The sequence below is a fragment of the Vulpes lagopus genome, chromosome 2 (genome assembly GCF_018345385.1).
Source record: "Vulpes lagopus strain Blue_001 chromosome 2, ASM1834538v1, whole genome shotgun sequence".
Taxonomy (NCBI): Eukaryota; Metazoa; Chordata; class Mammalia; order Carnivora; family Canidae; genus Vulpes; species Vulpes lagopus.
In genome coordinates this window covers 66,360,126-66,376,042 of record NC_054825.1, presented here as the reverse complement: position 1 = coordinate 66,376,042, position 15,917 = coordinate 66,360,126, and the positions used below count along the sequence as shown (strand labels likewise).

Below are 15,917 nucleotides of genomic sequence, written 5' to 3'. Positions count from 1 at the left end.
TTAGATTTAACAGAACTTCCCAGAAGTTAAGGAGGGAGTGCAAGAGGAAGGGACAAAGAAGACTGGAAAGACAGAGAAGGCTCCTTTTCTTTTTCTCACACACTTTGAGTCCCATTTAGAACCTTGTAATTTCTGCAGGGACCATTCATTTAACACAGTCATTAGAAACCAATATATTTTTGTTGAATTATTAACAAAATAAAATATGACTTCACTGATAATTTTCTATTAGTTTGAAATTTTGACTGCATTTGGAGCTTTTCAGTTGCATAAACTGCCTGTGGTCGGAAGCAAGGGATGAGGGTAAGTGGGCATGAGGCTGCTACTAATATGAAAAACAGGGATTATCTTAAATGTGCATGTGGATGCTTAAATGACAATAGTGTATTTTACCTTCCCACTGTATCTTGGATGTGAAACCACATATTGCTTATTAAATATTGTCCAGGCCATGGAAGAGAAGCTAGAGAGAGAATTCTCAACTGTTTTCAAAAAGGAAACATACCAGTTTATGTAGGAACTTATCAAAGTCATTCCTAACTTCGTAAGGTTTCTTGGTAGCCTTTGCCTGGAGTCTGAAAAAAAAAAAAAAAAAACCGGTAGCCAAACCAATTGTTTTTATACTGACACCGACTAATCACCAACATTTACACAAAATTTAATATGCTGGGTATTTGCCAGCAATTTACACATATTCATTCAATTACCCTTACAACAATCTTATCAAGTAAGTAGTATTACTATCCAGTGTTCTAAATGAAAAAGGCTCAGATAGGTTAATTAACCTGCCCACAGCCCTATGGCTAGCAAGTCATACAGGATTTGAACACAAGCGGCGTGACTCGAGCCTTTAATTCAACCACTGTGTGACACTGCGTCCCAGGAGTGCAGCATTCTCGTCAGTGAGATGGTTTGCACAATATTTGCTGAACTGACTCCGCTTGCCTGGCTCCAGTGCAGACTTGAAGGAGTGTCCCAAGGGACTGGCAGGGATCTGGGGCGGCAGGGAGGGTGGGGGGTGGGAGGCGTGGATAGAGATAGTGAAGGCTGGAAGCTCATGGAGGAATCCAGGAGTCTATCCTGATTTTTGTCACCAAGTACTCATTAAAGAAATATTTATGAGGGAGTTGGACAGCTGAATTCAGGAGGCAGGAGGAACCTTTGCAGAGACCTGTGGATGCGGGGAGAGGCAGAGAGGAGTAGGCTGAGGCTTGGACGGGTAAGAACTTGGGACAAGGAGAAAGCAGTATTAGCAAGAGAAACAAAAATGAAATAAAGATATATGGCTATTAATTTCACTGGCAATATTCAAGGGAGACATTTTAAAACTCTTTTTCCTCCATGGAATTTGTAGGAAGTAAACATTTCTGAAAATTCCCAGTGTACTTTGCTAAACCATGAAGTATAGATTAGCCACCCCCCCACGCCCCGCAAGGCATCTTCTGGGTTTCTTTAGCAGGTAGTGGGGGGCACCCCCTGGGGCGCAGCAGGGCTGGCTCTTGACCACCCCCTGCACTTGTGCTCGGCCACTGACAAATGCCCCTTGCTTATTCTCTGCTTTACCTCTACCAATTTTATCTCCTCCACTGGCTTTTCTCCTCACTAACGATTACCCTCTGGGCTCTCCTCCTGCTTTTCTCAGATCTGGCTTTCACAATGTGAGTCTCTTTGTCATAGTCCTATTGAGACACACTCCAAAATATCTCTGATGTCCTTTCTCGGTAACACCCTCTTAGGATCTCCTTGAGATGGGTGTTGGACTCAGACTCTGGTTCCATCTCACTTTGTTAGAATCAAGCCATCTTTGGACTCACCCTTTTAATTTACAGCGCCCCTCTTTCTTTTTTTTAAATAACAGTTTTATTGACCTAGGTCTCATACCATAAAATCCACCTTGTTAAAGTGTACAATTCAGTGGGTTTTTTTTAGCGCACTCACAGTTTTGCAACCACCACCACTCCCTAACCCCTGTCTTTCTGCTTGCCTTGCCTTTCCTCTCCATGAGTATCTCTTCTTTGAAGATTACAGATAGAAATGTGTATGCTGTGCCTATAGATTTAACAGGCACATGAGATTGATATATGAAGGCGTATTTTCCCCTTTTTTCACCCACAATGTCCCATTGCATAAAACATATTTGAGCACTTCTTGCAAATTACTCTGTCCTATATTCTTCTGTTATATTCTCAGTGATGAGAAATCCTATCCCATATAGATTTGATTTTGGGGAACTTGTAAAAGTCACCTGGAATCAGATATCTCTCTTCTTTCTTTCTTTCTTTCTTTCTTTCTTTCTTTCTTTCTTTCTTTCTTTCTTTTCTTTCTTTCTTTCTTTCTTTCTTTCTTCTTTTTCTTTCTTTCTTTCTTCTCTTTCTTTTTTTTTTCTTAAAAAAATTCTTTTTAACTTTATTTATTTATGATAGTCAGAGAGAGAGAGAGAGGCAGAGTCACAGGCAGAGGGAGAAGCAGGCTCCATGCACCGGGAGCCCGATGTGGGACTCGATCCCAGGTCTCCAGGATCGCGCCCTGGGCCAAAGACAGGCGCTAAACCACTGCACCACCCAGGGATCCCTCTTTCTTTCTTTCTTTCTTTCTTCTTTCTTTCTTTCTTTCTTTCTTTCTTTCTTTCTTTCTTCTTTCTTTCTTTCTTTCTTCTTTCTTTCTTTCTTTCTTCTTTCTTCTTTCTTTCTTCTTTCTTTTTTCTTTCTTCTTTCTCTTTCTTTCTTTCTTTCTTTCTTTCTCTTTCTTCTTTCTTCTTTCTTTTTTTTTTTTTAGAGATAGTGTGTGTGTTGGGGGTGTGGGGTCAACAGGCAGAGGCAGAGGAAAGAGAGAGAATCCCAAGCAGGCTTCATGCTCCACACACATGGGGCCTGACATGGAGCTCAATCTCACACTCTGAGCCTATGACTCGAGCCAAAATCAAGAGTTAGATTCTTAGCCCACTGAACCACTCAGGCGACCCTGGAATCAGATCTTAAAATTTAAGTATCGTGAAGGAGAAATATGAGTGATAAGATATTTGGTGAAAAGAGAGAGAAGATTCTAAAGTCCAATTCATTAATTGGATTTTCTCATGTGACTGGGAAATAGCTTTTTTGTTTTTATTTATTTTAAGATCTTATTTTTAAGTACTCTCTACACACAACATGGGGCTCAAACTTACAACCTCAAGATCAAGAGTTGCATGCTCCACCAACTGAGCCAGCCAAAAACTAACTTAAAAAAGAGACCCCTGAAGTACAGAGCATACATATAATGTGACATTAGTTTCAGGTATACAACATAGTGATTTGCCATCTCTACAGGAAACTAGCTTTTTAAGTTCCAAAATAGTAATTAGAAGATGAATGGCACACAGCTGTGGTCTTCCATAGGTGCTTGTTTGAAGGGCTGCGCTCATCCCACACATTCTTTTGCATGTGGGTATGCTAGAAGTAGTTTAGTCTCAATACTTTATATTTTTCCTTTTTATACACTAATTTATAAAATAAACAAATTAAATGTGCCCCCAAAATGTTTGTGTGTGTAGGAGCAGAAGGGGAACAAAGAACTAGCCCAAGGGAGGCCAGCTGAACAGCTTGTTTTTCTAGTTTCCATCTTCCTGAGGGCAGGGCATGGTTATGGGTTTATTTTTAAAAGGCCTTGAGCTTAAGTACTATAGCTAGAGGAGTAAAAGGAAATGATGATGATGTTTAGCAATTAATTAAATTAGCAGAGTAGTTGGTTCTGTGGACAAAGAAGGTCAAAATGTTATTCCTGATGAAACTGTTGAGTAGAAAATCCCTGCAGATATCTGAGTGGATGTATTTTTACATAATAAACCCATTTTAGTTTTTTGTAGCACAGTTGTTGAATTTAAATGTTTAATGGGTTTTTATTAAAGATTATTTATTTATTTATTCATTTATTTATTTGAGAGAAAGAGAGACTGAGTGGGAGGGAGAGAGATTCTGAAGCAGACTCTGCACTGAGCTCAGAGCCTGACAGCAGGGCTTGATTCCATGACCACGAGATCATGACCTGAGCCAAAACCAAGAGTCGGTGGACACTTAGCCAACTGTGCCACTTAGGTGTCCCTCAATTAAAATGTTTTTAATCACTACAAAATTGAATAAGGAACAAACCTATCAAGCTCCTTATCAATTCTTTCTTGCCGCTGTCTTAGGAGTTTTATTTCTTCATTAATTCTGTGCGTTTCTCTATAAAAATAAAAATTTCGAGTTAAATTTTAAAATAAAGCAGGATATCAAATTGGGAAAGAATAAATTAATAATTGCTAACTTCTACATGTCAGTAAAAGTCCTTTATAAACCAATTCTTCAACATCCCCACCCTATGTACTACTTGGTGAGAGGAATCCCCCAGAACATTCCCTGCTATAAATACATACCAAAGACATCACTCATGACACATGAGTATGGTTTGGACTCCACCTCGCTGCTTCAACAAGGGCCCTCTCACAAAGTGTTCATACTAGTTCTTTGCACTGAGCACAGGAAATCCAAGGGCTGTGTGTGTGTGTGTGTGCGTGTGTGTACATGTGTGGTGGGGGTGGGGGACTGGAAGGAGATGGGAGGGGAATGGTGACGCTTGGTAAGCCAAGGATCAAACTTTTGCCCTGCCTGCTGGATAAGACCTTACCTGGTTACTCTTCCATATACCCCTTTTTGATGTATTTGATTGTGCTTTCCTTAATACTGCCCCAAATGCCACCCCAGCTCCAGAGAACTCATACTGCAAACAAACCTTTCTGTTCTTCCATGGCTCATCTTTGTAAACAATCAGTACTCCAGTCTCTATTTTCTGGAGCTCTCTTCTGGTCTTTCCATGCTGGGGTGCATGCCCCCAACCACAGCACAGCAAGGGTTTCTTCCTTCCTTCAATCCCTGACACTTGCCATGGCTCTATGGCTCCAACATACATCCTTGACACTTACCGGAAAAGAAACTCCACGTCTGTTAGACACTCAGAAGTGACTCTCCTCACTGGTAAAATAAGGAGCTAAGTGTAGCTGATTTCTATGGTTACTTCCAGCTCTAAAAGAGTTTAGGATTTTATATTTAACAATAAGGGGGCAGCAACTTACGTCCGAAAATCCTTTTCATTCCTTGCAAATTGTCTTTTTGCTTCTTTTATAATATCACGGTAAGTTGGAGCAGGTGGTGTGATAGGCTTATGGTTAAGGAAAGATTTTTAGTTAGGAACATCTGGGAGAGGAGGACAGTAACTGTCACAAGGAGACTGAGCATGCTGTCTGGCCTGGGCATCCCAGTCATGAAGGGTCTCAGTTGTGGACATGAATATTACATCTGGAGATATTTGTAATATGCAAACTGAAAGAAGACAGTACTCATTAGACCACATTAAACTTGTGCCCCATTATCTGGACTACACCACCCACAATGCACTAGAACTTAATAGTTTCATAAATTCTGCAATTGCCTTTTTTTGTGGTGTTTTGTGTGTGTGTGTGTGTGTGTGTGTGTGTGTATAGATTAAAAGCGGCAATTTGTTAAATGTAAATATTAAAAACATACCCAAATTTTTGTAACCCTTTTAAGGCATTTCTTCATTTCTACATATACTGAGAATCTCAAGGTCTCTTGATCTCTGGAAGGCTCTGGAGGGGACTGACAGGATATGTTGGTTGCCTTCAGCTGGTGGCCTCTGCTAACTACAGGAAAGAAAGATGCTAAGTAGAAGGTGTAAGTGTGCTGCTCATGAGCCTGGGGCTCTTATCCCACTGTTTTGGAACAGCCTGTGGTTGTGCTTCTAACCCTGGTCTTAAACCCACATTCCTATCTGACAGAACAGACGATTACCTTCTGAAACAGCAATCAGCAAATGACTCCAGGAGGCAGCCCTCAGCTTGTGTTAAAAGAAGACCTTAGCCTTACTGGTAAACCAGGAGCTCTTAAATCTCTGCAATCGACTGTCCCTGTATGGCCCCACTCCCCCTCCTAAAGCACACTTCAGTATCACCTCTGTCTTTCTCTGAATGCAAATTTATGGTCTATTTCAAGGCTGTCTTTGATGCTCATTTTAACCTTATTTATTCGGTGTAAGGATGTTAGGAGAAGGGCATCCCTGGTGGCCCAGCGGTTTAGCGCTGCCTTCGGCCCAGGGTGTGATCTTGGAGTCCTGGGATCGAGTCCCACATTGGGCTCCCTGCGTGGAGCCTGCTTCTCCCTCTGCCTGTGTCTCTGCCTCTCTCTCTCTCTCTCTGTGTCTGTCATGAATAAATAAATGAAATCTTAAAAAAAAAAATGTTAGGAGAAGCCCAGTGGATTTGGTCCCTGGAGTGGGACCACATAGCTACTTTATCTTTCTTTCTTTTTTATTTTATTCTATTCTATTCTATTCTATTCTATTCTATTCTATTCTATTCTATTCTATTTTATTTTATTTTATTTTATTTTATTTTATTTTTTAAAGGTATTTTTTATTTATTTATGATAGTCACAGAGAGAGAAAGAGAGGCAGAGACATAGGCAGAGGGAGAAGCAGGCTCCATGCACCGGGAGCCCGACGTGGGATTCGATTCCGGGTCTCCAGAATCGCGCCCTGGGCCAAAGGCAGGTGCCAAACCACTGCACCACCCAGGGATCCCTACTTTATCTTTCTTATCTTAACTTCCTGAGTACTGTATCTCAGTTGAGGTAACCAGAAGGAAAAACATTAATGGCTCCACAACAAAGATGCTCACAATAAGCTTGAATAAAATTTATGTCTTTCCTACTAAGCTCTAAACTATTCAGGAATTATCTTCAATCACTTAAAATTTGAACATCAAAGTCTAGAACCAAGGATAAGAACACCCAATTTTCTGTGCACTCTAGACCACTTTCTCAGCAACACCAGAAGAGATAAATTCTCTGGTCACAGAATCTGTTTAAGCAGGCTTTTAATAGCATCACTGACTATAGAAGGAAGCAGTGCTGACAGCAGAACACACTCTACCCTACTAAGCCTGGAGTTTGAGTCTGGATGAGTATAGTATTCTAAAGTGGATCAAAATTCTCTGAAATAAATTTTAGAGAAGCCTATTTATTGATAAATTCCAAATTTCTTTTTCCCCTTAATCATATCTAAGTTTTAGAGTAAGATTTTCTTTAAAGAAAGAGATGAGCCTGACTTCACTGTTTACTGTCACAACGGCATACAGTTCCTGAACTTAGGATTTTTAAATTTATTTTATTTTTTATTATTTGTTTACTTTTTAAAGATTTTATTTATTTATTCATGAGACACACACATAGAGAGGCTGAGAGCTCTCTTCTGGTCTTTCCAGACCAGAAAGGTCTGGAACCCTGCAGCACTCAATCCTGCAAGGAACCCAATGCAGCACTCAATCCTGGGAATCCGGGATCACACCCTGAGCCAAAGGCAGACGCTCAACTGTTGAGTGACCCAGGCATCCCTGAACTTAGGATTTAATGGAAAGTTGATTTGTACTGTGTAGGTGAAAATCAAATCATTGCTTTGACAGCATCTGGCACCCCCAGGAGGCAGACCAATAGTGACAATTGCATGTATACAGGACGAATAATAATTAACTTCAAGGACTCATTCAAGATACAGTCTTCTTCAGGGCAGCACGTAGCAAAATTGGGAAGTCAACAAAGTGTGTGTCTCCTGTGTCCTTTACTCATCTTCTCTCTTGGTGCTCTTCTTTCAGTACCCTCTTAGCTCTTGCTCTCTCCTTGGCTGGCACTCACAGGCCATTTCCCAAAGATTATAGAGGAAGTGCCATCCTGGAGATTGAGCTCTGGTTCTGGCACTGAGGTCAGCACTCATCATCTAGTACCATGGTAGCCAAAGTAGTTAACCAGGCTGACGCTCCTTTTCCTTGTTTGTAAGGGGTTGGCATTTAGTTAGATGGTCATGTGGCTCCTGTCCCTATTCTGGTTTTCTATGAAATAGAATATGAGCCTTTTTAAGTTTAGAAGTTCAGACTCATCACTAAAATAATGGCAAAATGCTCAGAGAGTGTGGGATGGAATTTGAGATTTTGCAAAGGAATGAAGAAGAATTTGTTGAGTAATAGGAAGGATATGGGGGCTGGATGAAAGATAGGGAGGAGGGGGGAGAAAATGTGGGTAGTCTGATATGAGACTATCATATGTTTAATACCTGGGCCCAGGATATCATTGTACCAGCACATCTGGTTAGCCCACTTCTTGATTAGTATATTAGGCATGTGGTTAACTAAAAGACCTCAAAGATATTGTATCTGAGGCGGTGGTAAGGAGGTAGGGCAATAATTGGAAATGGAGTGGAAAAACAAGAAGTTAACATTTGTTGGATATCCAACATGGACCATGCACTGTGATGGGATCTTTACCGTATTTCTAGAATTCTGCTTGAGGCTCTTGAGACTGGTGTCTTTGCTTACATGAAAATAGTTCTACACTGCACACAGTCCTATTTGTTGCATGGCAGAGGACATCCCAGGAAGACTCTTCCTGCTCAGAGCCTCATTTTGGACTGGATTTCTATTTTCAGCGTGCTTCTATTTTTTATTTTATTTTTTAAGATGTATTTATTTATTTGAGAGAGAGAGTGAGCAAGCACATGCATTGGTGGAGGCAGGGGCAGAGGGAGAGAATATCAAGCAGACTCCCCACTGAGCATGGAGCCTGATGTGGGGCTCAGTCTCACCACCCTGACATCATGACCTAAGCTGAAATCAAGAGTTGGATGCTTAACTGAGTGAGCCACCCGGGCACCCCAAGTTTTCAGTGAGCTTCTGAGGGCAGTGCATCTTACTTTGGGACAGGCATTTCATAGTAATGTAGGTTATATTTAAATAGTAGCTGTGACTGAACAACTAATGTATCAACTTGAATTTCCTGTTTTCAACCGATTGTTCTGTCAACCTATGGTCAGAAACACAACATTGTCTTCAGGAATTACAGACATTAATGGGTTCTGATCACACTGTACAAATTACCTTGTCTTTAGGGATCTTCTAAATGAATTAAATGTCCACATAAACTATAGTTTTCTCTTGATATGAATCAAGCCTGAATGAAGTTTCCAAAATAAAACTTCCATAAGTTGGATCAAAGTTACTTTCAAATTTTGGCTTTGAGATTTCATTCCACATAAAAAATATTTTTGACTATTCAGTAAATGACAACTTTAGGGATAGATTAGTACTCAAACCTAAAAGAGAAGTAATGAAAGCCTCACTTTAAATAAAGCAGACAAAAGCTAAACCTCACAAAATCTCATTTTGACAAGTGTTTCAGTAAGACTTAAAAAATATCACTGTGTAATCATTTCTCAATATACATAAGTCAAATCATTATGCTGTAGACCTGAAACTTATACAATGCCATATGTCAATTATATCTCAATAAAAGTAAAAAAATATTACTGGGCAAAGAATATAATAGCAGAATTAATGTAGTCAAAGGAAAAGAAAAAAATTCTCTCAGAATTTCACTTTCCCAAAAATAAAACTACTTTCATTTTTCTATGTGCCTTTTCATTTGTCATGTACAAATATATATTTTATGTTATTTTTATAATGACATGGTTGCTTTCTTTACCCAACTATCATAATTTTCCCATACGTCCAGGCTTTGTAGTCATTATTTTAATGTTTGCAAAAGATTTCAGAGTAAACACTCTGAAGTGTGTAGAGGGGCTCTATGGTCCTGATGCAAAAATTTTGCTGTTTTTTTTAAATATGAAATATCAATTTCTCCTCTCTCCCCCAATTGTGTTTTCCAGTATGACATCTCCCAGCCCCACTCTCCACCTTCAAGTCTAGCAAGGGAGGCCCATGTCTCTCCCAACTCAAGTCTGTCTGGGTTCTGGGAAAAGATAGCCCTATTCTTGCTTACCTTTGGAGTGCTTTGATGCTAATGGTCAAGAAACGAGATGGTAGTTCTGTTCATTATGTAAGCAAGAAGCCTGCAATTTCAGTTATGCCAAATTTCCACCTTTGGTTTTTTTCCTCCTTTGGCTGTCACAGACTGTGAAGAAGTCCAGCAGCTTTAGTAGAGAAGGCTTAGCAATCTTCCTAAATATCTGAAGAGGTTCAGACTACTTTTAACATCTGTCTTACTTTTCTTGCTACATCTAGTGACTGAAACCCTAAGATCTTTTCCTGAGTAAAAATCACAGAAAGTTCAATCTTACAGAGTGATTAACACTTTCCTAACGTGCACATAGTCTGGAGCTGCTGAAATTTAATTTGTGTGCACCTATTTCCTGGTAATATTTAATTTCTTTCTCAGAATGCCTGTCAGAATTTTGAAGATTTTATCCTTCTACAAAGCTATATTGTGCTCTTGACCATGGTTCCCACGATGAAGCATTTATGAGTGAGACGGTGCTTGTCACTCTGAACTAATTAGATTTTCTTCCTTGGACATTCATTGTATATAATTGGCATTAAGACAAAGAACTATGTTTTATTTTCTATAAATTTTTAATTTTGAACATATTAAAATGAACTGGGTATGTACATTCTTTATAAAGTAATTCTCATTGCCCACAGAATTTGGTCACAGTTGTATATTTGTGTTGTGTAATGGGGTTCTGGGCTATATGATGTTGGTACTAAGACCTCAGCATTTTCTTCCACTCTTCAATCATGATGGTTTTTAATAGACTTCTGTTAATGTCTGTTAATGAGTATCCTAATTTTTATTCTCATCAGATACATAAAGTCATCAATTTTCCCTAACTGTAGAAAATTAGAGTACTTAGAGCTTACAAATTATGAAGAATGACTATATTTTATTCCTTGGGGATGACTGTGGCAACATGCTTTCCAAATCCGCTGTCTGAATTGACCTCACACTGTGTTTTCTCATGCAATGCTACACGGAGTTTACGCGGCAAACCACTAAATGGAGAAGGAGCCATTTGTGTAGAAATAAAATGGTCCTGTTCTGGGACTTCACAAGAGCTGTGGTTGGCATATGACATACTAAAACCTGGAGACATCCTAAAGGCCTCAATTCAGACTCTGAGGTCTTTGATCTCCCTTTAGAAACACGGGGTATTCGTGAAATAAAGGACCTTAGAAATTGCAGGGTTCAGTTTGATTATAATATAGATGAAGAAGCGAAGTCTTTTAGAAAGGAAGTACCTTGCCTTTGAGAAGTTGGGCACGTGTGAGACTCAGGAAAAGAATTTCCCAGAGGCAAATTTTGTTTCTATCTGCCAAAAGTACTATCCTAGAATGAAGCTGCAGGAGGCCTTGCTGTCTAACCCATACCCCTTAGATATATTCCTCAGAGTATCTTTAGAATTGCTAATGAGATGACCAGGTTAGGGCCAAAGTATCCATTCTACACATAATGCTATTGTATAAGAAATAAACAGAACCCAAGCAGCAAACAGTGGCCACAATCTCCTCCTTTATACTCCAGCATTCATTTAATTCTTAATCCTAAAAACTAAATTCTTAAAATAACTTGGCATGTGGCCCAAACTGATCTTAGAACAGTTATCTTCTGTTTACTGCTTACTTCTGCTTATGGTCCAAATATTTTAATGTTAGATTTGCAATATTGCCAAACATCCACAATAGAGCTGTATATCCATAAATGTTTTTAAAAGTTATTACTAACCCCATATGCCTTATTCCATGGGAGACAGCGCCAACTGTTGGAATATCACCCAGATTTCTACATGGCTTGGTTTGTGTGTAAAATGGGGGTTTTAGTAAGTTTCATTATTTAACATATCATTAGAAGCAGTTTTGTAGCATAGTTTAGAAAATTGAGGGAATAGGGCTACCAAAAATATTAATGCAGATTTAATGAAAAGCATTCAACAAACTTGCCAGGGCTTTCAGTAGGCATGGAGACACGAAGATGAGTAAAACGTGGTATTTGACTTACAGGAATGAGTAGGAACAAGAAATAACAACAGGCAGTTTTTCAGGTAGAAGACAGAACTATAAAAAATAGGCATAAAGACTATGACAGTCTAGCAATCTGTTCTGCTTCAGGGCAGGGCTGCCTCCAATCGGATGAGGGTGCTCCTCTGTGCTGCTACAGCAACTTGGGTCGGATTCTGTGACTGATGCACTTCCTGTCTTTGCAGCTGGATGGCTCAGCACCTTCATAGGAGCAGCTAGTATGGAAGGAGTATTCAGGGGATGTTTATTGTTCTTGGCCTCCTGAGCAAGCATTCTTACTGATCTTTCCATGTAGCTGAATCATAGGCTTCATCCTGAGAAGCCCAGTCATCATCAGAAAGTTAATTATATTTTGCTATATTGTTTAAGAAATCTAGGAAGTATGATATATCTTCAAGGAAAATTTTCATAAAAATGGTTAACATAAATTTTGGTGCCGTAGATGGTTGGCTCTAGTTATCTGGAAAACTTAGTTATGGCAACAGTTCACTACCTAAGACTGATAAACAAGCTGTTGATTTATAGAGATTCCATAATTTTTATAATTTATGCCCCTGAACAGACAGCTCTGGAGGGAATTCAGCCATCCTCACTATTTCCATCAACCCCTCCTGCACTCAGGAAGCTATTCCAAATAAATATACAAACTGTGGATTTGCTTTGCAAATACGGTGTCTTGCTTACAACTGGATTCAATATCTAAACTAGAAATTCTAGAGACCCTACTCTCCTGAGATGGGCCAAACTGGATTATTAGTAACAAAACAGAAACGAATACATGTGAGATAACCACCAAAGGAGTCCTTAAAATATGCAGGCCCTAGCTCTAAACTAGGATAGGGTTTCTACTTTCAGAGACCCTGAAGCATCTCTTAACATCACTTGGTGCCATAAACTGGCAGTAATTTTTATGGGGTGAATGCAAAGTAACAGTGTGGATTTTATCTACTTTCTCCTTTGCCTGGCCACCTTCTTTGAGGAGAAATAGGTTAGGTGAACACAAAATTATAATCTAGTCAATTTTTATATTTAATTGAGATACTGCTTTTTTAGCCTTAAATTCTACGCATTTAAAAAAGCTATGGCTTTTCCACCTGATTTTTTTAATTGACCAGTAGCACATATAGCAAGAATATATTTTTTCCCCAATGGTTGAAATCATTTAAACTGTTTCAAAATGAAATTTTCTTCTCTTATTTGATATAAGATTATTTGATATAAATTGGGCATTTATAATGTAATTTATAATAAGTTAATTTGTAATAAGTTAAAGAAAAGCCTAAACCTTAACTCTTACTAACTTAACTCTCCAGGATGCAAATCCTTTCTGCTCCACAACCCCCACCCTCCTAACTTTCCACTGAGCCAGGTTTATAATCTAAAATCCCAATTGTGGCTAAAAAATTGATACAACCCACTCCCTGGAACCTGATTACCTAAGGCACTAAAGTCTTCTATTTATTTCATTAGTTAGTTTAATAACAAGTTTGCTGAATTATGGTTTCTATCTTGTGCATTTTATTAAAAGAAAGGAAAAGAAAAACACTAATGAGAACGTAAACTGAGTCTATAAGAAAGAAGGGCTGGCTGGATCTCACAAACAATTTTGTAATTGTCTTTGGCTCAAGGCGGCTGCAAAATGCTTACAATACACATACTTAAGTCATGTAAAACAAAAACCCTTTGTTCTTCAAGTTCTTTTATAAAACCATGATGTTCATTTTAACCCCCCCCCTCCATTTTTTTAAAAACTTGGCCTACACTCTGGCAGGGTTTGCAAAAGGAGGAAACTTAGCAACCTACTCGACAAAGTTTAGAATAGCTTCAATTAAAAATCATCTAAAAATAAAAATAAAACCTCCTTCTCTGAGAGCAAAATTTAAATCCTTGTATCATTTATTCTACTATGTTCTCTTATATTTTTCTGCTTATAAAGTGCTCTATTAAATAAGTCAGATGTATTTTTTTTTTAAATATAAAAACTAGTCCTATAAGGAGTCCTTGAGAACCTAGCAGGAGAGCTACAGGTTTATTCTGGTAACTGATACAAACTAGCATCAATGAGAATGAAGTAAAGTCCACGGATCAAATATCTGACCGTCAAAAGGCAATCACAGAATTTTATATAGGTCTAGGTTATTCATAAAGTCTTGACCTGGAAGCTTGTAAAGAGAGTGGCAAGCATTCTTCTATGGATTGAAGCCATAAGGAACAGTGCAAAATTCTGCATGATGCTAAAAGCAGTTATCTCTGAGCAAAACTAAAAATTAAGTAAAACTAGGATAAAGGGGAAATATCCAACCCCAAAAAGCAAAATATGAGGGGAACTCCAATTTTGATGGATGGATGAATAATGAATGGATGAATAAGTAATATGTAATCCTAAACCACTAAACTTCTAAAATTAGAAGGCTGCAAATGGCAAGGCAAAAGCAAGTTGGGTGTGTTCCAGCCGTGCTCGCTTCAGCAGCACATGCACTGTGTGTTCCGGCTGTCTGATATCCCAAGGTGACATCTCAAGTTCTGTGAATCGATTAAACTTTCCTTCCTACTCAAGACAGTGCTGTCCACAGAACATTTTTTGTTGTGATGGAAATGTTCAATATCTGCCCTTGTCCAATAGTCACACACAGAGAGTGAATATGTGAAATGAGACAGTATAACTGAAGAACTGTATTTTTACTTTACTTAATTTTATTAATTATTTTTTAAAAGGATTTATCCTGGCTGAGGGGAGAGGGAGAGGGAGAGAGAATCTTGAGCAGACTCCCTGCTGAGCATGGACCACCCCTGACATGGGGCTCCATCTCACAACCCTGAGATCATGACCTGAGCTGAAACCAAGAGTTGGACACTTAACCAACTGAGACACCCAGGTGCCCCATTAATTTTATTAATTTTAATATAGCCACACATAGCTATTGGCTAACATACTGAACAGTGCAGTTCTAAAATTATGATAAACATAATAAATACCCAACTCTATGTTCATATGTCTATTTCTTTAAATCCTGCTCTAAATAGTATATATTATCATTTTATATAATATTGTAAAATATCACATGCTAATGTTGGTTTTCTAACTATATGTTTATCTAGTTAAAACCATTAAGTTTGTTAACCTCTTACTTGGAGAAGTTATCAAAGGTATAAGAAGAGTGAGGAAAAGAAAACCACCATTTATGGGCTAGTTCCACAAAACTGGGTATACACAGTAAGAACCAATGGTCCACCCTTTACATTACCTTCAGAATGCTCCTGAGGGTGCTGTGACTTTTGCCCTTTTCAGAGTCCGTTTTCTCACCTTGATAGTTCTTGCACCTTTTGTCTTATATAATTCCTTTTATTTTTTAAGATTCTATTTATTTGAGATATGGACTGAGCACAAGCAGCGGGAGGGGCAGAGGCAGAGAGAGACAAGCAGGCTCCCCGCTGAGAAGGGAGCCCCACCCGGTACCCATCCCAGGACCCTGAGATCATGACCTGAGCGAATGCTCAATCCACTGAGCTACCCAGGTGCCCCTGCCTTAATATAATTCCTAAGACTTGGGCAACTTCTCTCTTATTTGCTTCAGGGTGAGTATGTCTTTTCCTTTCCTAATAGTACTCCCAAGGATATGGGAGCCAAAGACAGTGAGCTGACTGGGCCCTTACCATAACCCTTGATGGTTGTCAAACTGACGTTGGTAGGTGCCTCTTCTGCTTCAGTGCATGTCTATGCTTCTGACTTGACTCTTTGACTCCAGTTTTCCCGATTCTACTCCCTCCTGTCTCTTTCACCCTTCCAGTAGGATTTCCCCAAATCTTAATCCTGGATAATGCAGACACATAGACTTGTGGAAAGGAAGCAGACTCACCTTTGGTACTCATTTCATGGAAAGGGCAACCTGGTCAATCTTTTTTTCTATTTTTTTCCAGTTAAGCTTCTGTTAAAGATACCTTTGTTCAGTACTTAAGTACTTCACTTATGTTTCAATTGTTGCTCTGATTGCTTCCAGAATAAGCAAAAAATTACCCATTTCTCTGAAGA

The 15,917-nt window shown here is 39.0% G+C and overlaps 1 protein-coding gene across 1 annotated transcript in view; it reads right to left on the bottom strand.

The window, feature by feature from the left end:
- Positions 1-413: 413 nt before the first annotated feature.
- The window catches only part of FAM227B (family with sequence similarity 227 member B), a 182,630-nt gene continuing 167,126 nt past the window's right edge, over positions 414-15,917 (bottom strand). Inside the window, exon 13 of the mRNA XM_041743193.1 lies at positions 414-575. Coding sequence (XP_041599127.1) covers positions 537-575 — 39 coding nt within the window. The 3' untranslated portion in view covers positions 414-536. The remainder of the gene's footprint in view (positions 576-15,917) is intronic.